Source organism: Aptenodytes patagonicus, chromosome 3 (genome assembly GCF_965638725.1).
Source record: "Aptenodytes patagonicus chromosome 3, bAptPat1.pri.cur, whole genome shotgun sequence".
NCBI classification, from domain to species: domain Eukaryota; kingdom Metazoa; phylum Chordata; class Aves; order Sphenisciformes; family Spheniscidae; genus Aptenodytes; species Aptenodytes patagonicus.
Window position 1 is genome coordinate 29,170,959 of NC_134951.1, and position 26,933 is coordinate 29,197,891.

Genomic DNA, 26,933 nt, shown 5'->3' on the forward strand with positions numbered 1-26,933 from the left:
GTTTTTCCCAGAAATTATATAAACTTAGCTATGGTGTTATAAAGACCACTGAACAGTGATCCAAGCTCTAGTTCCCTAAGGACTCCACCCCAGTGAAATCTCTGTGACCTGCAGTAGACAGCACTGAACCAGGGAGAATTCAAGTGCAAGTTTCAAAAGTTCCGTTGCTCAGTGTAGGGATTTTGGTTTCATTTACTGTAGATATATTCATATCATGAGTAATAGTTCAGATTTATCTTTATGTGAATGAATCCAGATAGTGGAGCCATTAATGTATGCAAAATCTTTGAGAGAACAGCAGCCAAAAAAGGTAAAGCAATAGTGATAGGGATTCATTACAAAACGTTTTTAAAGAATTTGTCTCTCATCAGTGAAATACCGATTACCATGAAGAAAACAGACTGTAAATAATGGGGGACTGTAAAATAGATTGTCCCAATTTGAACTGATAGGAAACAGCATTTATTATCATACCTGCCATCCTAAGTCTCGGAAACTCACGTAAAGTTCATGTTTCTTACATGCTTGCTTTTGCTCACTTGTGTTATAATCTACAGGAAGAAAATAATAATAAATTGTTTAGAAGCATTGCTAGAACCAACAAGATTTAGCTATTTTTATGCTCCTGACCAAACTGTACAAAGGAAAGGAACAAGCATACTGTCATTTATATTCCTAGGGTTGGTCGTAAAGGCAGTGTAAACTTGGAAATGCAGAACCAACAGTGTCAGTCTGATACAACTGGTGTACACAGACAAAGAGATGCAGTCAGCATTAGGGGAAACAGGTTTACAAGATGTCTGTTTGCTGGCTAGCTAGGTAACAACTCTGATAATATGCACACAGGTAATCAAAGGAGGACAAGTGAGAGCCTGATCCAAGATATGGGGAAGCCATCTGCATGTTGGCACAGGTTTAATTACCAGGTAGAGAAAGTAGCCCAATTCAAAAGATAAATTAGCAATGATAAAAATTGTCCTGAAACAACAGAATTTCCAAAGGTCTGTTATTTAAACATTAGCACATTTCATACTCCTTCATTTTTTACCATATTTTCTGGAAATATTCACCACTTGATGATCTTTAGTTGGTAATACTAATGTAAACAAGTAGACTAAGAGATGCTTTTTAAAGGCCTGAATGTTTCTCCACTGTCAGAGATGTCTCAGGATAGAAGGACACAGAGAACCTTCCACACGTGCTTCTCCAGGACAATCTTAATCCTGGAGAAAATATAGTACTTGTTCCTTACTACCCCTGAGTAACAGGAAAGGAAAGGAATAGGGTCATGCCTTCACCACATTAGCACCCCAGAGTTGGTTTATAGTGCTATTCAAGTGATGCCATCAGTGAGGCATGCAATGGAGCAGGGAGGACAGGCTGTCTCCTCTGGTTCCATTTCAAGAATTCTTAAAGTGGCATTTTTGGACCAAAATAACCATTCTGGCAGAAAAAAAATAAAGTTGGCTGAAATTCATAATGAAAAAAACAAACAAACAAACAAACAAAGATGACACTGAAAAAGAAACAAAATCTTCATTTTCAGGAATAGAATTTCTTTCTAGGAACAGTTTTTTAACATTAAAAGACTTGAGGCTGGGATGGGAGACTCAGTTGAAAAATTCCTGGAAAATTAAGAGAGGCGCCTTTTTCACATAAAATTAAAGGAAGGGAGTTCTACAGTCTGTGAGATAACACATTGTAGTGCTTCACTATCCTTGCAGAAAACTCTTCTAAATAGCTGGCCTAAAGGAGCTTTTCTGCAAATTTACCACCTGCTTCTTGTCAGCTGTCCTGATCTGTGCTATCATTGCTTCTCTGGGTTCTCTTCAGTTTCTCTGTGTCTTTATGAAGATGTGATGGCCAAAACTGAACACAGTGCCAAATAAAGTAAAATAATTCTTTCCTACAATTTCAGGATTATTTTTTAGCAGTATATCCCAGAACAGGAGTTTTGCAGCAAAACCACTCTGTCAAATGATCAGCTTCAGATCCTTTTTTATATACTCTTGCCTAGTTGCCTTAGAATTATGTTGTATTTATGCAAATCAATGAATAAAGAACAGGTTGGGGGTGAGGATGTTGATGAGAAATGCAGCATGATAGGGCTGCAGCAACCATGATACGGTGGAGTTAAAAGGTTCTGAGAGAATCATAGAATTGTCTAGGTTGGAAAAGACCTTTAAGATCATCAAGTCCAACTGTTAACCTAACACTGCCAAGTCCACCACTAAACCCTGTCCTTAAGCACCACATCTACATGTCTTTTAAATAACTCCAGGGATGGTGACTTAACCACTTCCCTGGTGTCCTGGTTTCAGCTAGGATAAAGTTAATTTTCTTCCTAGCAGCTGGTATAGTGCTGTGTTTTGGATTTAGCATGAGAATGATGTGATAACACACTGATGTTTTAGTTGTTGCTAAGCAGTGCTTTTACTAAGTCAAGGACTTTTCAACTTCCCACACTCTGCCAGCGAGGAGGTGCACAAGAAGCTGGGAGGGGGCACAGCCAGGACAGTTGACCCAAACTGGCCAAAGGGATATTCCATACCATATGATGTCATGCTCAGTATATAAGCTGGGGGGAGTTGACTGGGTGGCAGTGATTGCTGCTCAGGGACTGACTGGCCATCGGTCAGTGGGTGGTGAGCAGTTGCAGCACTTGGGTTTTTTTTCCCCCTGGGTTTTTTTTCTCTCTCTCTCTTGTTGTTTTGCTTTCCATTACTTATTATTATTATTATTATTATTATTATTATTATTATTATTATTATTATTATTATTATTATTATTATTATTATTATTTCAAGTATTAAACTGTTCTTATCTCAACCCATGAGTTTTCTTACTTTTGCTCTTCTGATTCTCTCCCCCATCCCACTGGGGCAGGGAGGGTGAGCGAGCGGCTGGGTGGTGCTTAGTTGCCGACTGGGGTTAAACCACGACACCTGGGCAGCCTGTTCCAATGCTTGACAACCCTTTTGGTGAAGAAATTTTTCCTAATATCCAACCTAAACCTCCCCTGGTGCAACTTGAGGCCATTTCCTCTCATCCTATCACCTGTTACTTGGGAGAAGAGACCAACACCCACCTCGCTACAACCTCTTTTCAGGTAGTTGTAGAGCGCGATGAGGTCTCCCTGAGCCTCCTTTTCTCCAGGCTAAACAACCCCAGCTCCCTCAGCCGCTCCTCAGAAGACTTATTCTCCAGACCCCTCACCAGCCTTGTTGCCCTTCTCTGGACACGCTCCAGCACCTCAACGTCCTTCTTGTAGTGAGGGGCCCAAAACTGAACACAGTATTTGAGGTGCAGCCTCACCAGTGCCGAGTACAGGGGCACCATCACTTCCCTACTCCTGCTGGCGAAAACTATTTCTGATACAAGCCAGGATGCTATTGGCCTTCTTGGCCACCTGGGCACACTGCTGGCTCATGTTCAGTTGGCTGTCAACCAGCACCCCCAGGTCCTTTTCTGCTGGGCAGCTTTCCAGCCACTCTTCCCCAAGCCTGTAGCGCTGCATGGGGTTGTTGTGGCCGAAGTGCAGGACCCGGCACTTGGCCTTGTGGAACCTCATACAGTTGGCCTCGGCCCATCGATCCAGCCTGTCCAGGTCCCTCTGCAGAGCCTTCCTACCCTCGCGCAGATCAACACTCCCACCCAACTTGGTGTCGTCTGCAAACTTACTGAGGGTGCACTCGATCCCCTCATCCAGATCATTGATAAGGATATTAAACAGAACTGGCCCCAATACTGAGCCCTGGGGAACACCGCTTGTGACCAGCTGCCAACTGGATTTAAGTCCATTCACCACAACTCTCTGGGCCCGGACATCCAGCCAGTTTTTTACCCAGGGAAGGGTATACCTGTCTAAGCCGTGAGCTGCCAGCTTCTCCAGGAGAATGCTGTGGAAAACGGTGTCAAAGACCACACTAAAATCTAGGCAGACAACATTCACAGCCTTTCCCTCATCCACTAGGCAGATCACCTTGTCATAGGAGATCAGGTTAGTCAAGCAGGACCTGCCTTTCATAAATCCATGCTGACTGGGCCTGATCACCTGGTTGTCCGGTACGTGCCGCATGATGGCACTCAAGATGATCTGCTGCATAACCTTCCCCAGCACCGAGGGCAGACTGACAGGCCTGTAGATCCCCGGATCCTCCTTCCAGCCCTTCTTGTAGATGGGCATCACATTTGCTAACCTCCAGCCAACTGGGACCTCCCCAGGTAGCCAGGACTGCTGATAAATGATGGAAAGTGGCTTGGTGAGCACTTCCACCAGCTCCCTTAGTACCCTTGGGTGGATCCCATCCAGCCCCATAGATCTGTGTGGGTCTAAGTGGTGTAGCAGGTCGCTAACCATTTCCCCTTGGATTATTGGGGCTTCATTCTGCTCACCATCCCTGTCTTCCAGCTCAGGGGGCTGGGTACCCGGAGAACAACGGGTCTTACTATTAAAGACTGAGGCAAAAAAGGCATTAAGTACCTCAGCCTTTTCCTCATCCTTTGTCACTATGTTTCCTCCTGCATTCAACAAAGGATGGAGATTCTCCTTAGCCCTCCTTTTGTTGCTAATGTATTTATAGAAACATTTTTATTGTCTTTTATGGCAGTAGCCAGATTAAGTTCTAGCTGGGCTTTGGCCCTTCTAATTTCCTCCCTGCATAACTTCATGATATCCTTGTAGTCCTCCTGAGTTACCTGTCCCTTCTTCCAAAGGTAATGAACTCCCCTTTTTTTCCTGACTTCCAGCCAAAGCTCTCTGTTCAGCCAGGCCAGTCTTCTTCCCCGCCAGCTCATCTTTCGGAACATGGAGATGACCTGCTTCTGTGCCTTTAAGATTCTTTTCTTGAAGAATGTCCAGCCTTCCTGGGCTCCTTTGCCCTTCAGGACTTGCGTCCCAAGGGACTCTGTCAACCAGGCTCCTATACAGGCCAAAGTCTGCCCTCCGGAAGTCCAGGGTGGCAGTTCTGCTGACCCCTGTCCTTACTTCTCCAAGAATCGAAAACTCTATTATTTTGTGATCACTATGCCCAAGACGGCCTCCAACCATCACATAACCCACAAGTCTTTCTCTATTTGCAAACAACAGGTCCAGTGGGGCACCTTCCCTAGTTGGCTCACTCACCAGCTGTGTCAGGAGGTTATCTCCCACACACTCCAGGAACCTCCTAGATTGTTTCCTCTCTGCTGTATTGTATTTCCAGCAGACATCTGGTAAGTTGAAGTCCCCCACGAGAACAAGGGGTAGTGATTGTGAGACTTCTCCCAGCTGCTTATAGGATATTTCATCTGCCTCTTCATCCTGATTGGGTGGTCTGTAACAGATTCCTACCATGATATCTGCCTTGTTGGCCTTCCCCCTGATTCTTACCCATAAACACTCAACCTATCATCACCATCATCAAGCTCTAGACAGTCAAAACACTCCCTAACATACAGGGCTACCCCACCTCCTCTCCTTCCTTGCCTATCCCTTCTGAAGAGTTTACCAAGAGATGACCAAGATCAACAACAACATTGCAACCCTGGACTTCAGGAGAATAGATTTCAACTTGTTCAGAGATCTTCTTCACATGATCTCATGGGAGACTGGCCTGGAGGGCAAAGGAGACCAGGAGAGCTGGCTGATCTCCCAGGACAACCTCTGAGAGAAGCACAAGGCAAGTCCACTCTCATGTGCAGATCAAGCAAGTATGGCACAAAGCCAGTGTGGCTGAATAGGAAACTCTGGACTGAGCTCAAATTCAAACAGGAAGTAAAAGTAATGTGGAATTGGGATGAGCTACACAGAAATAATATAAACACATTGCCTGAGCGTGCAGAGGTGGATGTTAGGAAAAACAACGCTTAGCTGGAGTTGACACTTGTGGGGGATGTGAAGGTCAACAAGAAGGACTTCTATAGGTACATTCATAGCAAAAAGAAAAACTAAGAAAAATACAGAATCATTGTTCAGTAGGGCAGAGGACCTAGTGACAAGGACTCAGAACAGGTTACGGTACTCAATGGCTTCTTTGTCTTGTTTTTTACTGGCAAGATTTACCCTCAGGACTCCCAACTCCCTGAGCCTAGTGACTGAAGCTCTACCCACAGTAAAAGAAATAGAGTTAGGAACCACTTAAGCAAATTGAAGATACACAAGTCCATGTGAGCAGAAGGAATGAATTTGAGGGTGGGGAATGAGCTGACCAACATCATTGCAAAGTCACTCCCTGCCATTTTTGAGTGTTCATAGTGACCGGAGGATATTTCTGATGATTCAAAAATGGAAAATGTCACATCCGTCCTCAAGAAGGGCAATCAGCTTAACTTCAATTTCTGGGAAGTTTGTGGAGCAAATTGTCCTGGAAGCCATGTCCAGCCACATGAAGAACAAGAAAGTGTTTAGGAACAGTCAGCATGAATTTACTAGGCCAAACTGTGCCTAACCAACCTGATTGTTTTCTGTGGTGAGCTGACTAGTTTTGTGGGCTTGTGAAGAGCATGGGGTGTTGTTCACTTTGCTTTTAGGAAGGTTTTTGATACAGTGTCCCATTGTTTTCTTATAGCCAAATTGGTCAGATATGGTTTGGATAGGTAAAGAATAAAATGGGTGGAAACTTGGCTGGGCTGCTGGGCTGAAAGGGTTGTGATCACTGGTACAAAGTCCAGCTGGCAGCTGGTTATAAGGGATGTCCCTAAAGGATCAGTACTGGTGCCAATACTGATTAATGTCTTTGTTAGTAACCTGGACAATAGCACAGAGTGTGCTCTCTGCAAGTTCACAGAGGATACCAGATCTGGGAGGAGTGATCAATCATCCAAATTACCAATAAAATGTTGGACTGAATCAGATCCAGAAGAGACTCAATGAGATGTCCTTCAAAATACCCACCCAAATTTTACTGTTATTGGTAACACACTCTTTGAATATGCTTTTTCTTTTTTTTAACAGGCTATGTACCCATTTTCTGTTGAATATACCTGAGCCCCAATATGTCTCCTGAAACTGTGTCAAAAACTGTGCACAAGTCAAGATATATCCATCTGCAGTACTAAATAATTTGTTCTAGTACCACCAGGGACGTTAAGTTAGGCTTTCTAAGCTATAATACCCCAAATCCTCAGTCCTTTTTAAAGATGAATACTACCTTCTTTCCTATGGTATTTTCCTAGCCCTTCACGGGCTGATTCTCAGTGACACTCATTAAAGGTTCTCCACAGGTAGTTAATTACTTACTGCCATCTCAGATACCCTCAGCTGTGCCAGGGCATGTAGGGTCAAAATATATACCCACATCCTATGGGAGTCCTGTGTCTTTCTGAAGTAGCTGCTGGAAGCAAGGCAGGATACCCTAGGACACCATGAGTTTTCAAAAATCTATATGCCTTTAATATAACCAAGAACCCTTAGTCATCCTTTGTGCTGAGTTGTCTGTAATAATCTAGTATGTTCTACACACACATTAGAAGTAAGGTGAAGGTGGTGGAGAATAAAGGAACTTTAACTTAAAAAAATTTGAACAGTGTTTCACTGATCACTCTACAAGGATCTGTATAATGATTTTGACTAATACCAGTGCTCATAGGAGGTAAATATTGAGCTTTTCTGTTTCAGCTATTAATGGGAATTTAAAATTCAATCATATAGAATGCAAGTCACTTTGCAAAAAATCTGTGACTGAAAAATGTGGGAAAGAAATGCATATGAGAAAATCAGGAAAGTCACAATCTGATTTTACACAGCACCCAAGCAGGCAAACAAATGAAAGCTGAAGATTGTGCTTTTGCCAGTTTTCTCTCAGTCATGACATTTTCATATTTAAGAATATGTACAGAAGTTCTAGCACCAGAATGTAGCAGAAGTCCCTACAGTTAAAGGAGAAAGGCTGAATAATAAATATGTAAGTCATTGCATAGATGTCTTCATTGTCTCAATACTCTGAATTATTTGAATATAGGTTAACCAGGGGTGGATGAGCAGTCACACCAGAACACCTGATATGACGGTCTGTGTTTCATATGCAGACATGTATCTGCAAACTATTTAACCCACACACCTACGAAGAAAGTGAGACTCGGGCAAATCTGTATTCCTTCCTTGAATTCTATCTTTCATATAAGACAAATGTTGTGTGTAATGTAACATTTCATGTAAGTATCAAATGTGACATTTATAATAAGATCTGGTGCCAAGGATCCAATTTCACATACTGTAGCTTCAAGGCCCATATGCTTACTCTGTCAAGAATCAAAACTGTAGGCTATTGTGACTAAGAAAACATTGTTCTTCAGCTATTTAGGGACTGCATTTGGAGTCCAAACCCCTACATAGCAGAAAGAGCTGTGGAAGGAGGGCAAGAAATATATTTATAAGAAATTTAACAAGTTGGGTTTTTTTGGGGTTTTTTTTTGCAAGGGAAATAAAGACATACAGACATGTTTATATATACTAACACAAAGTACTGTGTTCTTAATTAATTAGTGTGACCTCAACCAATAAAATACAGGAAATGCACAGTTAAGTATTGTTTTCTGCTTTTATCTCACTGCATTATGACCAAAAATTATGTAGCTTTGTTTTTGAATTTCCTGGTATAAGTCACTATTCAGTATTTAAATGTGGATATCCTCTAGTGCCCAATTACACTGTAATATTTTTTAGATGATGTTCAAAAGAAAAAAAAATAAAGCCAGCCTTTGTTTTAAGGAAGGGTTATGTGATGTACTTCGGGAACAAGTTGTCTTGTTTTGATTTGTTTTAATTTTGTTTTTAATTTTTAATTTTTCCTTTTATCTACAGTTTGACCAAAATAAAACTGGGTAAATAATACACAGTTAACCCTCTGTGCATGGCAGGCAGGTGCAGTCTGTATGTTAAGTGTAATTCTCTCTGTCTTTGCACTGTATTGAGGTCATCTTCTCTTGAAGTTCTTAGCAACACAGGGATGCTGACTCCAAATCTGTCAACATTTGCCCAGCTGTTATAATAACTGACACATATAGATTTTATTTTCTTCATGTTGTGTTTGTGTATATCTTCATTAATAATTAAAAAAATGTGTTATCCAGTGGAAAGGAAGAACTGAGTTGCCCGGTGGGTCTTTCCTTTTTGATGTGCTGAGAATACAGTAAAGCTAATCACTGAGGTCCAGAAAAGACCTCTTTCTAAAAGAACTTAGAAAAGAAGGAGGCAAAAGGAAGAAGGCAAAAGACAAAAGCCAAGAGGCAAAGGGAAGGAGAAAGGGGGTGGTGGGGGTGGTGGAGAGGAATAAAAGGGGAAAAAAGAAACAGAAAAGGAAGAAGAAAAAAGGAAGGAGAAAAAGAAGGCATGACTGTAGTAAACTTGGGATTGATCTGCAGAGAAAAGTATAACCAAATGTGACATATAAATGACAGCATACCTATCTGGGTCTGGCTACATAACCTCTGGCTACATAGATGAGCATTTTCCACTGTAGATGAGCATTTTTCACTGTCAATGTCTATCTTAGATACTGTAGATAAAAGATTATGGAACAAGCTTAGAAACAAGGACCTACATCACACAACGATGTTTACCCATCACTGTGTCATCTACATCAACAGTGTCTTGCATCAGCGCAGATGAGAACTGAATATGGCCTATTGACAGGCTGCTGTGAGGAAGATGATGGACAGAATTCTTTGGGTTTTTCTTTGGTTTAAATATGAAGAGATGAGTTACACTAATCAGCCTTCTGATTTGTCAACAAGCCTGCAGGGATGCAGCATATCCACTGCATTTGTACAGTTCCCGGGGCTGGTGAATAGGAGGAAAAGAGCATAGCTTTTCCCTGGTAACAGGCTGTCCCCATGCAAGGACTCTGCCTGTATTCTGCGAAGACGTGAGGACCTGGGAATAAGAATGTGTTCTCTCCTTCATGTCTTTTTTGCACACGGGAGCATCTGGATAGAATCTGCACATTGCCTTTGTAGCCATCAGTGTGTTCATCTGCAGATTTTAATGAGCATTGTTGCAATAGTTACTAAATTAAAAAGTGGTTGAATCACTTACTTATAGCATGAAAAGTCCCATCACTGATCATTAATGGCAGCCAAATAAAAGTTAGTTTTGGTGATATGGGGACTGTTGAGGCAAACTGCAAGGAAGCTGATTTGCCATGGTGCAGGAGCTACTCCTCCAAGCAGTTTTGCTGTGGAGGACATTGCTGTGTGAGGCTGTGGTTACTTATCTGCCTTCAGCTTTGCCACCTATTCCAGCCTGCCCATATCTTGCTGCCTCCATCTCCAGTCAAAGGTCGCTGCCCCTGCCTTTGATGCAACTGCACATGCAACTGCTTCTTAACCTAATTTTGTTTTAACAATATGGTTTTCTTGGACTGCAACCTTTTTTGTCAGAGATCTGGCATGGATCAACATATATAGTGATGCACCTCTACGCTTATGCAGACTGGGGGCCTAAAGGGGTTAGGAGAAAATTTGTTTCATAATGCTCATTTCACTAGAGATGTTCTGACTTTTCTTGTTTTACAACAGCTCTGGAGCACAACTGGATACACAGATGAGGCTGACCGGTGTTTTGAGACATACAGACAGTTCTTCCAGAGGTAATTCTCATGCCGATGCAACTTGATGGCATGTGTTGAGTTTTTCCCGGGTTAAACCAGCAGGGAGCTTGTGTTCAGCTTTCCTGCTGTAATTAAGGAAGCTTAACAAATCTGTTCAATTCTCATTTCCTTATGGACTAGAAAGATGGGATTCAATCTGAAAGTATTATATTTAGGCATCTTGTGAGTACCGTGTCCTTCAATGATCTTCCCCTCCCTCAAAATAATGTAATTCTCAAAATTAGTAGACATTTTCCAGGAAATATGAAAAATCTTTTTTTAATATTTTTTGTGCAAAGAGAATATTACTTACCCTTGAGGTAAGAGATTGTATTTTGGAGTTAATGCAGTTGCACAGATCATGTTTGACTGTATTTAAAAACAAACAAGCAAACAAACAAACAAACAAAATATAACCCCCACCCTCACGTTGTGTCATGAAGTCCAAAGCCCTTTTATGAAAATAGGGACATGCATCATAGGATAGCAGTAAAATAGAAGGAACAGTTTCTGCAGAAAAAAATGCAGATTCAGTTCCTCTACTGAAGTGAATGAATTTTGAGTGAGCATCGCTAGCAAGCTTAACTGATGTGCATGCTTAAACCACATCTGAATTGCAAGATGCTCAGTCAACTTTTAACCTGCATTGTTTCAAAAAATCAGAAGAAGTTTAAGCAGTTAATGAAGAGAAAATGTTTAGTCAATATAACTTTACAAATAATGAATAATTTAAAAAATGCCTTTCTGCTATAGAGCCTGTAATTTCTTTTTTTTACCAGTAAAAAGCTAAAATTTTCTAGTTTGGGACTTCTTCCATTATTTATTTATAACTGCTCCCCTGCAATATTGACTAAGAAGGGATTAGAAGTTAATTGTGCAGATGAGCCATTTGGAGTATAGCTACACAGAATATCAGAAAACTTGACAATACTCAAAAAAAACGCAAACAAAAAACAGTAGTAAATGGAGATCACTGGTGCCTTAACAAATGTCGGGGGCTTTTCAAAAGCTAGGGTCCTCAGAGGGAACATGTGCATCTCTCTCAGTCATCTACCTCAGAAATAACTATGCTCCAGGTCCTCAGCAGAAAATAGAGAAATAGTACAGTATTTTTTCTACCTATACATCATATACAAATAAAATTGAGCCCACTACTGAAACAGTAGATTAAAATTTTTTTGTTTCAGTATATGTGTTAATACTAATTTTTAACTTTTAGTGGGATTTTATTCCAGTAGATCACCAGGTAAACTTTAAATAATTTTAGAAAGATAAGTTATTCAAATAATTTCTATGACTTCTTTAGCAACCCAGTAGCAGTTTGTGGTTGTTAAGGCAAAATGCATCCCTGTGCAGAAGATCAGGGAAAGGCTTATGCATTACATTAGAGGGGCCTCTAGTCTGCCACTTTCGAGGTCCTGAGATGGATATAGGTAATGCATAATGCTCATAATGGTTCTCCTCAAATAGATGTGTTCTACTCCAGGGCTGAATTCTTTTACTAAGTACTAATTTGCTTGCTTGTAGACATCCATGGGGCTTAAGAATAGCATCTATATTGAGGTTTTGATATGCTGGTACTAGATCCGTCAGTGAAGGAAGAGTTGGTACGTGAACTATTACAGGAGCTTGATCCCTACAAATCGATGGGCCCTGACGTTATCCACCCAAGGGTGTTAAGAGAGCTGGCTGATGTCATTGCAAGGCCACTCTCCACAATCTTTGGGAAGTCATGGAGATCAGGGGGACATCCCAGAAGACTGGAAGAAGGCTAATGTCACCCCCATCTACAAGAGGGGCTTAAAGGAGGATCGAGGAAATAATAGGCCCATCAGTCTTACTTCAGTCCCTGGGAAAGTTATGGAACGAATCCTCCTGGGGGCTATCACAAGCCAAATGAAGCACATGATTGGGAAAAGCCAGCATGGATTCACCAAGGATAAATCGTGCTTGACAAACCTGATTGCCTTCTACGACAAAGTAACCTGCTTGGTTGATGTGGGGCGAGCAGTGGACATTGTCTACCTGGATTTCTCCAAGGCTTTCGATACCATTGCCCACAGCCTCCTCCTGGAGAAACTGGTGCATTACGGTCTAGACAAGTGGTCCGTGCAGTGGGTGGGGAACTGGCTGACAGGCCACACCCAGAGGGTGGTGGTACATAGCTCCTTTTCAAACTGGCAACCTGTCACAAGTGGGGTCCCCCAGGGATCGATATTGGGCCCAACGCTGTTTAATATCTTCATAAGTGATCTGGATGATGGGATCAAGTGTACCCTGATGAAGTTTGCCGATGATACCAAACTGAGCAGGGAAGCGGACACTTTGGAAGGCAGAGCCACCCTGCAGGAAGACCTGGATAGGCTGGAAGAGTGGGCTAACAAGAACCTTAGGAAGTTCAATAAGGACAAGGGTAAGGTCTTGCCCCTGGGCAAACATAATCCAGGAGTGCAGCACAGGCTGGGATCTACCCGGCTGGGGAGCAGCTCTGTGGAAAGGGACCTGGGGGTCCTGGTGGACAACAAGCTCAATGAGTGAACAGTGTGCTGCTGCGGCAAAGAAAGCCAACAGGATGCTGGGTTGCATCAACAAGGGCGTCACCAGCAGAGATAAAGAAGTCATTATCCTACTCTACTCAGCGCTTGTCAGGCCACACCTGGCATAGTGTGTTCAGTTTTGGTCCCCGCTATACAAAAAAGATGTGCACAGGCTGGAGAGGGTCCAGAGAAGGGCCACAAAGATGATCAAAGGACTGGGAAGCCTGCCATATGAGGAAAGGCTGAGAGAACTGGCTTTGTTCAGCCTTGAGAAAAGAAGGCTTAGGGGAGACCTTACACCATGTTCCAGTATTTAAAGGGTGGCTACAAAGAAGATGGAGTAATGGGTACAAGTTACTCCTGGGGAGATTCCCACTGGACACAAGAGGAAAATTTTTCACAATGAGAACAATCAGCCATTGGAATAATCTCCCCAGGGAAGTGGTGGATTCCCCAACATGGACACTTTTAGGATTCAGCTGGTCAGGGTGCTGGGCCATCTTGTCTAGACTGTGCTTTTGCCAAGAAAGTTTGGATCAGGTGATCCCTGAGGTCCCTTCCAACCTGGTATTCTGTGATTCTATGATTCTATGATTCTATGATCTGCCATGCTTTTAGAAAGATACATTTTCACATCCTGTCCCCAAAAAGTAGAAAAGTTTTTTCAAAAATGAGAATATTTAGAAAGTGACTTTGTGCCTCCAGCTGAAGGAGCGTTTCAGGAAAGAATTGGAGCAAAACTTACTCCAGGCTCTAATGGGACTAACAACATTTTCACGTGCATTATTGTCAGTACCTTTCAGGTAAATAAGGGATTGAATTCACTCCCATTCAGGGATACACCGTGTATTTACATCTGTACATGTCAGCTGGTCTGAACTCATAAACAGTTTACACTTTCACAGATTGGTTAAGCTTCCTCATTTTCAGTATTCAGATTTTTGTGTTACATCTTGGCTTCTTCAGCTGAGAGGCAGTTAAACAAGAGTCCAAACACTGTCTTTTGCTGAGGCTTCTTCAACTGTTGGGGTGCAGTTGGGGTGCAACCCTTCTCTCTATTCTCTCTACCTTTTTGTCGTGTGTAGCAAAGATCTCGTCCAGTTGCCTGCTGCACAGAACTAGTTTCAAGCTCAGGTGCAGCCTTTCCCAAACTCCTTGGGCATTTCACCATCCAGGAGCCCATGAAACATGTAAGTGACCTGTCTCATAGAAGGGAGATCATGCTCAGGGCCAACATAACAAAAGAGGTTTAAGCAAAGCTAGGGGAGCAGGTAGAAATGAAGTGGGAACACAGGTTCTGACAGTTCAGCCAATGAGCAGTATCTTGTTAAGGTGCTGTGACTCCACTGCATTTGAGCAGGTGCCCATAACTCCTCTAAACAGACTAGTAAATCATAGCTTCATCTTACCCCCAACACTTGGCATCCTAGAAGACTCCTGATGACTACTGGATTTGTTGCGGTTCTGATTTTTCCTTTTATTGTTGGCTGCTCGGACAGAACGGAAAAGCACTTCACTTGCCTTGAAGAATGCAACCATGAATGGTTGCTTTGACTGAGGCCCATGTCTTCCAATCAGGCCAGCAGATTTAACACTGATACTTCGACCTATAAAGTAACGGAAATTGTAGGTTAAAAGGTGAATTTCTGCCCGTCCTGAAGCCACAGTGGGAGTTCAACTACTGACTGAAGCATGGCAAGGATTTTGCCCATAATCCTGAATTTACGTGATTAAGAATCCTAACCACATTTTGTTGAACGGAACTTAAAAGACAAAAAATTCAACAATTTACAAAAGTTTCAACAGCTTTACAAGTAGTTTGTCATTGCATTAAATTGCGGTCTCTGTGCGCTATATATCTTATTCATTACTCAGATATTTTAATTCAGTCTCATGTACACATGTATAGAACTGAAAAATAAATGAGCCCCATTAAAGTCTATAGGCTATTGAAAGGATAATGTAATGTGGTCATCTAATTTCTGCATCACTTGAGTGTGAGATGTGGAACCTTATATCCCCAAAGCAAATCGGTAGCAAAGAGAAGTGTAGATAATAAATATACTTCTGCTTTAAAAATAAATATAGTGCAGTGTTACTCAAACTGATGTTCATTCACTAGTAAAGGTAGGAAGGCATTCAGTCCTTCAAGAGAACAGAGTTTGAAATATGTACATTATTGACTCTGGTTCTGTTCCCAGGGGATGTGCATATTTCTTGAAAATATTTGTTCAGTCAGGACTGTGTGGTAACCTCACTATATTATAGGATCTAAACCTCAGTAAAAGAAAAGAAAGCAAAACAAGTCACTGAAACTGCATCAGTGACATTTTAGCAAATAAACCCTTGCTCTTAACAGAATTTATTTTGGCAGCATAAACACTTTTGTGCGTATGTGTATTATGCAGAGCCCTTCAACCGTCAGAAAATGAGACAGTGTCATGTGAAGCTGTGCAGCTGTGCTGGGTGGGGGACACAGAGGTCCTTTAAACGGGAAGGTACGGGCACAGGCACCACGTGCACTGCACGGCATCGAGGCGCCTGGGGATTCTTCTAAAGCAACTGGAAAAGTTTGCTACGTGGGCAAGGAAGGAGCATCTGCCTCACAAACGTATAATGCTGTTAACTCAATCATCCTGAAAAAGAACTTGCAAATAAGCATAGGAGTAAACCTTATAGAAATAAGCATATAGGTTTTCTTTTCAAACACAAACGTACAGTGGCTGTACGCCAGAGTCTATATTTCTTAGAAAAACTCTATCACTGGCGTAAATGAAAGAGGCAGTTTGATTTGTGGTTAAAGTAGTTTCCATTCTACTTCCACTGTAACAAATGTATTAATTCAGCTCAGACTTCCTCCTTCTGGCAGCCCTTTTGCAGTAAAAAGAGAAATTAGAAGTTCCAGCCAAATACCATACCTTGAACTGACCCACTTCAATACATAAACACTTTTACAACATGTTTATTCAGGTGTAGCACTTTAAATTGGTTTAAGATGTTTCCAGTGACAGAGAGCCCAGCAAAGGCAAGAGAAGAACTGAGAAAGTTAGCAGTTATGGAGCAGAGTAATTGGCAACATATTCTGAACAATTTTGATAATTACTTTTTTGACTGCAAGGGAAAAATATATTTGTTGAAGCTTCTGATTTCATTTTAAATGGCTTTTTAGTCTTGTGTTTCTTTAATTCTTCTTTTCATGTGTTTGAGTTACTATTAAATAATTCAGTAACATTAATTTCTATAGGTTCCAATCTTCTGTTGCAAGTCAGATATGAAAAACTGTACAGACTATTCTCTATTCATTGCAACATGGACAAACTAGCCTCTTAAGACAAAGTTCCAAGTTTCCCCTCATTTCTAGAGGGAATATTTTTACTATTTTTCTTTATTTTCTGTTCCAATGACTTTCAGAATTTTAATTTTATCTGTAAAAGATTAATACCTTACTGGTGGACATTTTAAGAATACTATTAGATTTATATACTGAGGGCTGTAAAGATGTGTGGAGGTTTTCTGAATTTAAGTCTAGGTTCTCTGAATTTACAATGGTGGATATTGTGTGCAAAGCAAAATATCCTTCAAACCAATGTGAACTCCCTTTAAAATAACTTTTAATATTATTAAGTTTCCTCTGGGTTTCCTTTAGACTTCAGCAATGAGATGGCTATTAAGATTCCACAAGTTAAGGCTTACTTGGTTATTCAGGGTATAGAGATATACTATAAAAAATTAATCCTGTAACCCACAGCCTTTTTACACACAGAAACAGCTTAGGTGACTTTATTCGTTTATTTGCTTGATCTTCTAAGCAGCCAACCTGAGTTTTTAGGACACATTTGTTCAATTCATGAGTGGTATATGCACCGAATCTGCTTCTAGTGCAGTCAACAGGAAAACTTTTATTGACTTCTGTGGGTTCATCATTAAACTTTTCTCTCTCAGTTTATCATATACCTTAGCTTAACTGAGACTTTCAGAAGACGAAGCAACCAAAATATACACTGCCCTTGAGACGCTATATTTCTTCCGAGGAGGATCTCTGAACTGTTTGGTTTAGAAATTCAAACCACATATGTTGTCTCCATTTTAGGTTGCTTCTGTGCAAAAGAAAGTTTGCATTTACAGAACTTCTATTATCCTTCATTAAAAAAAAAAAAAGTGTGTGTGGGGGAGATGTCCTTCAGTCTAAGACCACAAAGCTTTGCCCCTTCCTGAACAGGAGGTATTTCTAAGTATCCTGCCTCTGAAATTCATCAAGCTTTCTGCCACAACAGTAGCTCCATCTGTGTGCTATGGTCTTGTTAGGTAGTCCTCACTTTTGTCCATAGTGTGGATTTCAGAATACAGTAAGAAAAATCTTATGCTACCCTGAACTGGCCTTTGTAGCAAGAAGCATTCATGGGCTTCATTTTTAGCAAGCAGTTTTAGTCTATCATTTCTTGTAAGCATTTTGAAAACTCTCAGCTTCAATGACAACTGAAAATCCAGGTGTCTCCAGCACGCAGTTGTTCCATATTGTGGTATTAGAGCAATATTTTCTAAAATCAGCTGAATGACTCAGGTTGACCTGCTTAACTACACCTTCCCTCGGAGCTTCACCCACATGAAACTGGTAAAACCAAAACAGCAAGATGTGTCTCTGCTTCTCTTGAGCCTCTCTGGACAAGAATTGAATGTGGTCAAGCATTCTGAAAAATAGATTTGGTTTTATACTTCCATCGTATCTTTAATTCTGATGATTTCAAAGATTTTTCTTCAGACTTTAGAAGAAAAGAAGAAACTGCAAGAAACCAGCAGTCAGCTAGCGCCTGCTCCACTGAACCTAACCACTGCAATTGCCCCTACACCTAGAAAAAACAAATAAGCATAACAGATGGACTTATTCTGTGCGAGGACAGTCCAGAGCCTTTGTATTCCTCACATTCTGGCATGCGCTTCTCAATCCTACTATGATAATTTATTATCTCTTCTCCATATTGACAGGTATATTTGGAGACTAAGACTTATTTAAAGCCTTATGTTCCAAATCTGCTGAACCCCTTAGTCCTTATTCATATGATTTTGAGTCTTTGGCAAGATGTATTTGTTTGACTTGGCACTTAAACTTATTTTTGGCTTTTATTCTATTTGATAGTAAAGTGCCCTTAGCAGTTTGTATAAAAGGTTGTATGGAAGTGCCGGTTTGACTGACTGAACTGAATGAATATTATTTGCCTTTTCACGTTCTCTCCTCTTATAATAAAGGAATCGCTGCTGCAAAAATAACTGTGAAGTTCAGGTTATGAAAAGGTGCTACCTCGACAATCCTATGATTTTGTTCTTTTTTTTTTTTTCTCCCACAGAATAGGAATAGCACTCAGGATCACAACTGTGGAGCTATTTTAATGTCACTATGTCCATTTTTCTGCTGTGACATGCAGTCATATCATACAATTCTTTTCATGAACTGATCAAGTTCCATCTTAAAAGTTCATTTTCCCCCCAGCTGCTCCAAATGGAAATGCATGAGCCCTTCAAGCTTTCAATAACAATCTGTCTCACAGTCCTGACCTGGAAACATCGCCTCGTTTTTCATGACATTCAGAAAGCTGACTTTTTCTGAGATCGCCAGTGTGGATGCCAATGACAGTGGTAAGATTTGTGACTTGGCTGGCTTTCCTCAGGCAGTATATATTTTATGTAAGGCATTGAGCAGACACAAATTTTGCAAGAGCTTTCAGCCATTATGCATCTTGGCCAGATTCACACTGGCAACACAGGACAATGAGTGATTCCAAGATCCATTATTTTGTCCTGAGTCATCGAACTGCAGCAAACCACTCATTTTGTTATGAAAAACAAGCACTTATTTACTTTCAAAAGTGTTCAACAAGCCACAAAACATATTTTACAGATTAACCACTACTGCTAGGTCACAGTAGTTATTTTGGTAATAATTTTATGTATTTGTAGATAGAAATGAAAACTTCAGTGATGCTGAGAATTCACTTCTGGTTTGCTGAAAAAAAAATTTCCAGTGCCACACCTATGGTTTCCTCCTTGGGGGGAGTGATATCTGAAATGAGATTTGGGAAACGCCTTTTGCAGAAAGGCCCTGAGTATACAAGGTCCAATAACATCTAATATTGAGCAAAAACTGTCCTGTCTGAAAGCTTGCAAAGTAGTTTTCAGAATTAGGTAGAAACTTGTGTGGTTTCTCATGCCTGAACAGTGCTCCTGATGGGGCTTTACGGAAACAAAAGAATTGAGGTAGAGTTTGACTACCAAAGCTTAAATGAAGGCTTATTAAAAAAAGAAGAGAAAACCTAACAACACAAATGTGATGGTCCATATATAAGACATCCTCCACACTCCAAAGTATTTTATACTGTCTCTATTGTATCATCTACATAAACTGTTATGCAAACTTTTCCTTTGGTGGACACATTTATCTATATCAACATAAAATATGCTTTTGAAACAAGCCTCATGTGTTTTATTAACTCTTCTGCACCCTGGAGGCTTTAAGGAATTCTGAAAAATGGGTGGTCTTAGATGGTCTGCTCTGCATTTCCTAGGCTTCACAGCTTTAGTCAAAACTAAAGATTCAGCTTTTGTTTTTAAAATCTTATACTTTGTTGTTTTTATTCAGTTCAGTTGAAGGAATTTTGCGTATCTTTTTGTGTTGATTCTAGTATTCTTAAAGCTCCTGAAGAAAGCACTTGGGAACATGTTAGGAACTGTGGTACGCTGTATAATGTGGCAGTACCATGTATGCTTACACAAAAAATCAGATGTAATCATACACAAATACGCTTGCTAAGTATCCTATTTATCCTTTCAATTTAATGTACTTAAACTGTGAATGGTTTGTGGGAGTCCTAGGGCTTTTCTGCACAGTTCCAAATGTGTTCAGGAAGACAATAAAACAAGGAGAGATTAGATTAATCGGTCATGCACCAAAGAATAAAATGGATAAAAGCCTTCTGAATGAAACGAAACACAAATGCCATTATCTCTAAAATACTGGTGCTGAGAAGCAGGTGTATCCTTCATCTGTCTGGGGAGCAGGGTGGAGGGGAATTGCACAGCTGTACAGCCAGGACCAGTACGCACCAGCATGCAGTGGTGGCAGGAGAAGGGGCAGGAGCCCATCTCACCTCCCTGACCCTCCTGCTTAAAGTGTGCCCTTACTAACAAAGGGTGTGTTCACATTGCTTCCTACAAGCAGACACAAGAAAATGCTGACTGTATTTCTGACCCAGCTGGAAACAGGGGTTACACCTATCTGAGTAAATTGAAGAGTGCCCAGGAGCGCTCCCAGGTCCTGGAGCTGGATCATCTGCTCTGCTCAGGGTAGGATGGTGCTCCTGGTGCACTTATGTCCTATGCCAGCTCCACCGCAGAGTGCTCAGCACCCCAAGGCAGTGCTGCAGGGACCTCTTCCAAGGGGGCAGCTGCCATGGGGTCACCCTATTTTGGAGACTGAGAGAGTGATCCCTCTGGCTCGTTTCACACCACAGTATTCCTGAGCATGTTTAATTTACGAGTGTACCTTTGGCCAAAGTCAGCTCTGAACCAGAACTCATGTAGCTGTACTTAGGCGGTGCTTGAGCCCAAGCTAATAAAACCTGCTGAGGGCCAGGATATATTAGCTCGGGTTCAGTGCTGTGCTAACATGGCTATATGGCTTCCAGATGGCTCAGAATTTAGGCAGAGCTATTGCCTGCCAAAGTCCGTATATATATCAATATAAATATATATATCCTAAATTCCCCCACTGTAAGGACACTAATGAAGGGGAACTCACTCCTGATACTTTGCCTTGTATATACCAGATCCACCAAGAGACTTAAATGTAATAACCCAGCAGCATCCTCCAGAGTACCTGATGGCTACCGTGGTCATGTAAGTTGGGTGCCAAGGTTGACTGGCGGCAACCTCGGGATGAGATTGATAACATTTAGTGTTGTAAAGGTGAAGCCAAGCCCAATATATAGTATGCAGCCAACTACCTGAAGAAGCCAGGGTGCTGCCACAGGTTGCTATGGGTTGAAAGCAAGCCAGCCATCCTCTGCGACATAGAGAATGTGGCCGTGCTGCCTCTCTGAAGGCTTCGTAGGAGAAAGGGACCTTGGAAGGCCCAGGCTGAAAGGACGAGAAGCTAAAAAAGAGAGTGTGTGTCTCTTAATGTCTCCCCCATCATTGCTGGAGAAGGACCTTACCAATCCTTCCTGCAGCATGTAGGATTAGGAGCCAAACCCCCTTCCAGGCAACACATGTCAGAGTGTACCCAAATACATGCTGGAGAGAGAATTGGCCTTCCCCAGGCTTCACTTGGATCAAGGAACCTATTTCTTTCAAGTTTCCCTTTGCTCTGAGGAAAAAAAAATACCTGAAGTAAGAGTCAGAGTCGGGGAGCTGAGGATTCCTGCTGCCTGCCCACTTCAAACAGCAAGAAAGCCCAAAGAAACCTTCCATAGGGCTATGTGGCAACAGAAATCACCTTAATCGGCTTGGGCTTTTCAAAGTTACCACCAGTTTCTTCCCCTCTGATGTGCAGGTGGATGGAAAATAACTGAAAGCTGCAGTAATCTAAGAAAAGGCACAGAACTACGTGGCTGTGGGGGCTACCCAGGATGTTGTATTGAGAGCTGTGTGTTCAGAACGTTTTGTTCTGTGGATTATCAATAGTCATCGTTACATGTTATCTCCCTCTCCCATTTTCTGTAGACAATACCAGGTTCTCTTCAGCAATGATATAAGCAGCAAAAGGAATACTTTTGCAGCTATTTATACTCCTCCAGTAAAAGTGATGTTCAAACTGTTGCTAACTTCCAATTATAAAAATGTTAAATGTTAATACAGAGGTGCTGATTCACTGGAGCATGTTTTAAGTCTTAGGAGACATATGGTATACATACAGGAAAAGCATCACATGGAGCTTTTCAAATTGTTTCTGCATCTGCATTGATTTTATGCTGCAATTCATCTAACACCCGTACTTCCATCAGTGTGAAAATGATCACCTCTCATTTTAAACACCATGGAGAGTTTTGGTGTCAAAAGGAGGGAATCAGCCAAAAGGGGATGCTGCAGAATGTTGAGGAGACATTAAAAAAGAGAATCAAAAAAACCTGATCCTTAATTTACCACAGCCTCAGGGAAACAGTGCATTATATGTTGACAGCTTCCATATGTGTCATGCAAACCTTTATTCTTACTGTTCAAAATAAAACGTCCCATTAAGAGAAAAAGTCTACATTTCATGCTAAAATGAGATGTATGATACCAAATACTGTCTTAAAGAAAAAAGGAAACACATTCCAATGTCATGTGGCTTTTTGTACTTTTTCAGGATTTTCAAAGGGGGAAAAATATGAATTACAACAACCAGACATTCTTCCAAAGTTGTTTTTATCACACTGTTATATTAAATAGTTACAAATTTTTTTATTCCTCATGTAGACATTATTATTGTTTATACACCATCTTCAGGGATCACCAAAGAAATATACCTACACAAGTAATTGCATAAAAAGTCACTGAAAGATAACTGTAAGAAAGATTACCGTTAATGGTAATGATAACAATACAGTAGCACCCTGGAGTCTCAGTCTCTCTAATTTTTAAATCTAAAAATTAGTATGTATTTACAGATTTGATTATCCAGGGCCGCAGTGCAGCACCTGAATACCTCAAAGAGGGATCCTGTGACTTAACAGAATCCCATTTAGTTTAATAGTCTGTTGCAATAGAAAGGTTAATGGATCAGGTCTTATCATAAATGTCTCTGCAGCTATGCGGGCAGAACTCCTCTACCTCCCGTAAACTCAATGGACAGCTGGAGGCATGAAGAAATGTGCTTCAGACCTGCACGGCCTAAAGTTCACTTGAGCCAAGGGAAGGTTTTCTGGGTTGATTTGAACCAGTCTCTGAGCTTTCATAGAAAACTGGTTGGAGGGAAGGTGGGTGGGGTTCTCTGCATTACAGACAGAGTCCACTACATACTGAGTCATGTACAAAAATTCATGTTCATTCTGTACACAAACATGTCATTCAACTGCTGGTGTTTCTAATAGCTTCCAGAAGTAACAACAACCCAATAAAAATAATCAAAGCCTTAAGAGCAAAATTGTAAGAGCATGAAAGGATGATTTTCCCTATGCTAAGCTGAAGTGGTATAGCACAGGTCTTCCCTATAGTTTTGAAAACTTTAGTCCCTAGAAGGGCACTCTTCCTGCATGAATAAACTGAAAAGGGAACAGAAGGTGAGTGAAGAGGGGAATTCCCTCCTCATTCAAGCAGCTGTGTTGAGAAATTCAAATAAGTGAGGTGCAGAAGGTAAAGCTGCCAATGGCTTTGGAATTTAAAATAGAAAATTATCTATCACCTTTCTGATCTTGGGAGTAGGACAGGGGAAATATTTACATAAACTGTTCTTTTACAATTTCTTCAGTGTATTAACCTAAAAGTTTGCTTTTACCCATACAAACTATCCTGCTGTTTACTGAATGGATATAATTTTGAGGCTAGAACCAACAAATTGCTGATTCCAGGGTTTCTTAATGAATGTCTTTCATGGATATTTAATTTTCAAGAATTTCTGTATTTGAATCTCCTGGAAAAAAAAGTCAAGGATGGCATTTATTCTGGAGCAGGAAAGCTGGCCAAAAGCCAGTCCACCTAATTTGGATGCCTGACGGAGGTGTCACCTCTCCAGAATTTTAAGGGCTTAAAAATGGCCCCACAAAACCAGGCTGCCTAACAGAGTCACTCCCCGTACAGCCCGGGCTCAGGTGCAGTGCTTTTGAAGGCTGGTTGAACACAGTAGCAACGTGGTCTACTTTGCATTGCTGCCTCCCTTTTCCATTGACTGTACTCCGACCGTATAGGCAATATTAGGTGAAATGATCATCCGCTCTGGTTCAAGCCTGCCAACTCCCTTTTTAAGCACCATGCCTAAAGGAGGACAATTTTTTCATAACTCTCCAGCAGCCGGAGCACTTGCCGAAAAAGTATGAGGCTTTGTTCACAGCCCAGCTGAGCCTGAGGGAGAATTCAGATCAAAAACAATGAGAAAATGTAAGCAGAACAAAGAAAGAAGAAAAAAATATTAATCCTTACACCAGGGTTTCTTCTGCTACTCATTAACATTATGTCAGCTAAGGTTTAGATTAACTGGCATCATAGATCCCTTGACCTCTGACATAAAGAGCTTTTTGACAAGAAAGAGCTAAATCTGAAAGTTTGCTTGTAAAGTAGTATGGATTAAGTGAACCATCACAGAAAAAACAGTATATAAGTCTCTTTTTATTAGTTTCTAAAGAAGTCTAAGTAAAGAACATTTCTTCTAAAAATATTATTTTGCATTGAGAAGTATTTTCACTTTTTAATGAAGAGCATAACTGTGAATAAAGAAGTAGCCTAGTAAATTTGTACTAAAAACCCCACGGCTCTGACTTCAGTTTTGATAGAGTTCTTTCTAATTTTCAGCTAATGAAAATTTTCAAGATTTCAAATTTTTAACCCATTTCAAGATAAAAAAGTTTTGAAGTTATTTTTTTTTTCAAATTATAGAAAACCAATTCCCACATTACCCTATTGTTAATCTTTCTCCATCATCAGTACCAGTGACTATGAGGTCCCTCCTGAAATGTCCCGAGGTTTTTTTATACCTTTCTCCATGCTTCAGCCCAGAAAGATCTTTAGAAACTTTCTAAAACAAAAATTCCACAAATCTGCTTGAGTTACCTGAATGTAATCATCAGTAGAAGAACATTAAAATGGAACTTCATTTTCTATGTAGGAGCTTTTATCCCAAACTTCATTTAATTTAACTTGATTCAGTTAGCTTTATAATTGCCATAGTCTACAGAATTAAGAATAATAGAAAGCTTGCAGGCTATAGTTACAGCAGGATAAGACTCGTGTTCTTTGCTTATAAACTCTCAGTGAATTGTCACCCAGTCAAGTTAAAAAACACACGGCCAGAAAAGATTCCTAGCAAGAGATGACAAGAGCATATATGGAGTTATGATCTACAGTTATGATCTTACCGTCCCCCGTTTCAGCGCAGAGTTGCAAGCCCAGATTGTTCTGTGGATTAATCACCCAGTGATTGCTGGTCACAGTAATGTCAAACACAAACCAGCCCACATCAGAAGCTTGAGCCTTTCTTGTGTCTAACAGGAACAAGTCTGCATCCCTAAGTTAAAGAAAATAGAGAGTTAAGGCCTTCAAATATTTTTTTTTTTTTTTGTCCTTAATTTCCTTGCTGACAATAACTTCCTGGAGTCCAAATGAATAATCCTTTGACATATCCTCATCGCGACACAGTACAGCATGTGCTGTAGCTAACATGTAATTGTTAAGTATAATACAGGTATTTCCCCTGAGAGGCCTTTCTGAAATGAGTTTCAGCATGTGAAAACTACAGCTCTGGAAAATCTGAAAAATCCAGCTTCCTGATATAAATACACAAAATATATAATTGAGGCTGTGTATAAAGGATTCATCTTTCAGCACTAGAATGTCTCAGGAAGATTAACTTTTATAAACCATTCAGTGTAAAAGACAAAAAATGTCAAAATCACGTTCCAATTTCAACTAAAATTCAAAGGCATAGCGTTGCTAAAAAGTCTGTTATTAATAACATATGACAGCTGCTATATCATATGACAAAACATGAATAGATGACAGTTCAGACAGTTTCATATTAGTACAGATGTTTAGAAAATAAGTTTCTATGTCAAAGTAAAATTATATATCTATTCAATAATGTAATTACTACATTTTAACCCTCAGTTCCCTGGTATATTCTCAAATTTGTTCCCATGAAATCTTCCAGTAATTCAGAAGGGGTGCTCAGGGGAGTTAGTATAATCATGTTACTAAATGTTTAGCATGGATCGTTTATTTGTTCTGTTTTCACGTATCTCCTGACACAATTGGTTCCAGAACCACATCTGTATTACAAATAATTTACTACAATGACCACACTAAACCCAAGATATTTAACTCTAATCAGTTTTGGTTTACATGCTTCTACAAAGCAGCATGCATTATTAAAAACTATTTTCACCATTTAGCCTTTTAAACCTAAATCTATAGTTATAGAAACCTGTTTCTTTTCTGCCATAAATAGTAATCAAAACAATAATATACAAGAAAAAAAAAATTATTCTAAATTTTGACTGTCCAACTCAACTAAAGACAGACTTGGCTTACACAGACCTTGGAATCATATTGTTACCTTACCGACAGCATGAATATACATCTAAAGAGGTAAGACAGACAGAAATAATAGGCTTTGTGTATAAAAAGTGGATTTAGAATTACGATGGTCCTGTCACTGTATTCTTATGTTGCTTAATCGTAATGATATTGTAGGAAGTTACTGTCTTATCTAGACTAAACACTGTAAATGCACCTAGAAGGTCTGATACTGAAAAAACCATCTCGTGTAGCTCTTGAAACTATGGTTGTTCGACACGCAGAAAAATAAGACCAAATGAGCTATGACAAGCATATGTTTACTTACATGTGAGAAATATCTGCAGAATCAGGTTAAAGAGCTCAGAAATGATAAAGGAGGGATTTTTTTAAAAAAAAAGAAAATTGAAAGGGCTTTCTTTCAAGTCACCTTTTTTCCTTCTCTTAAAGGATAATCTTTTGCTGGGCTTTTATCATTTCCATTCTAGTAGAACTGTGCTAATGACCACACAAGGAGAAAACATACGTTCTCCCTCTGGAGCTAACATGAAAACAGTCTTACAATTCAAAAGAGCCTGACCTGCTATGCTAGCACTGAACAAATTAACAACGTACCACAAGCTCATAAATAGTA

The 26,933-nt window shown here is 40.4% G+C and overlaps 1 protein-coding gene across 1 annotated transcript in view; it reads right to left on the reverse strand.

The window, feature by feature from the left end:
• BMP5 (bone morphogenetic protein 5) overlaps window positions 1–26,933 on the reverse strand; it is a 60,823-nt gene that overhangs the window by 4,908 nt on the left and 28,982 nt on the right. Inside the window, exons 3-5 of the mRNA XM_076335443.1 lie at window positions 25,144–25,292; window positions 14,515–14,712; window positions 475–551 (exon numbers count right to left, since the gene is read on the reverse strand). Of these exons, the coding sequence (XP_076191558.1) occupies window positions 475–551; window positions 14,515–14,712; window positions 25,144–25,292 (424 nt within the window). The remainder of the gene's footprint in view (window positions 1–474; window positions 552–14,514; window positions 14,713–25,143; window positions 25,293–26,933) is intronic.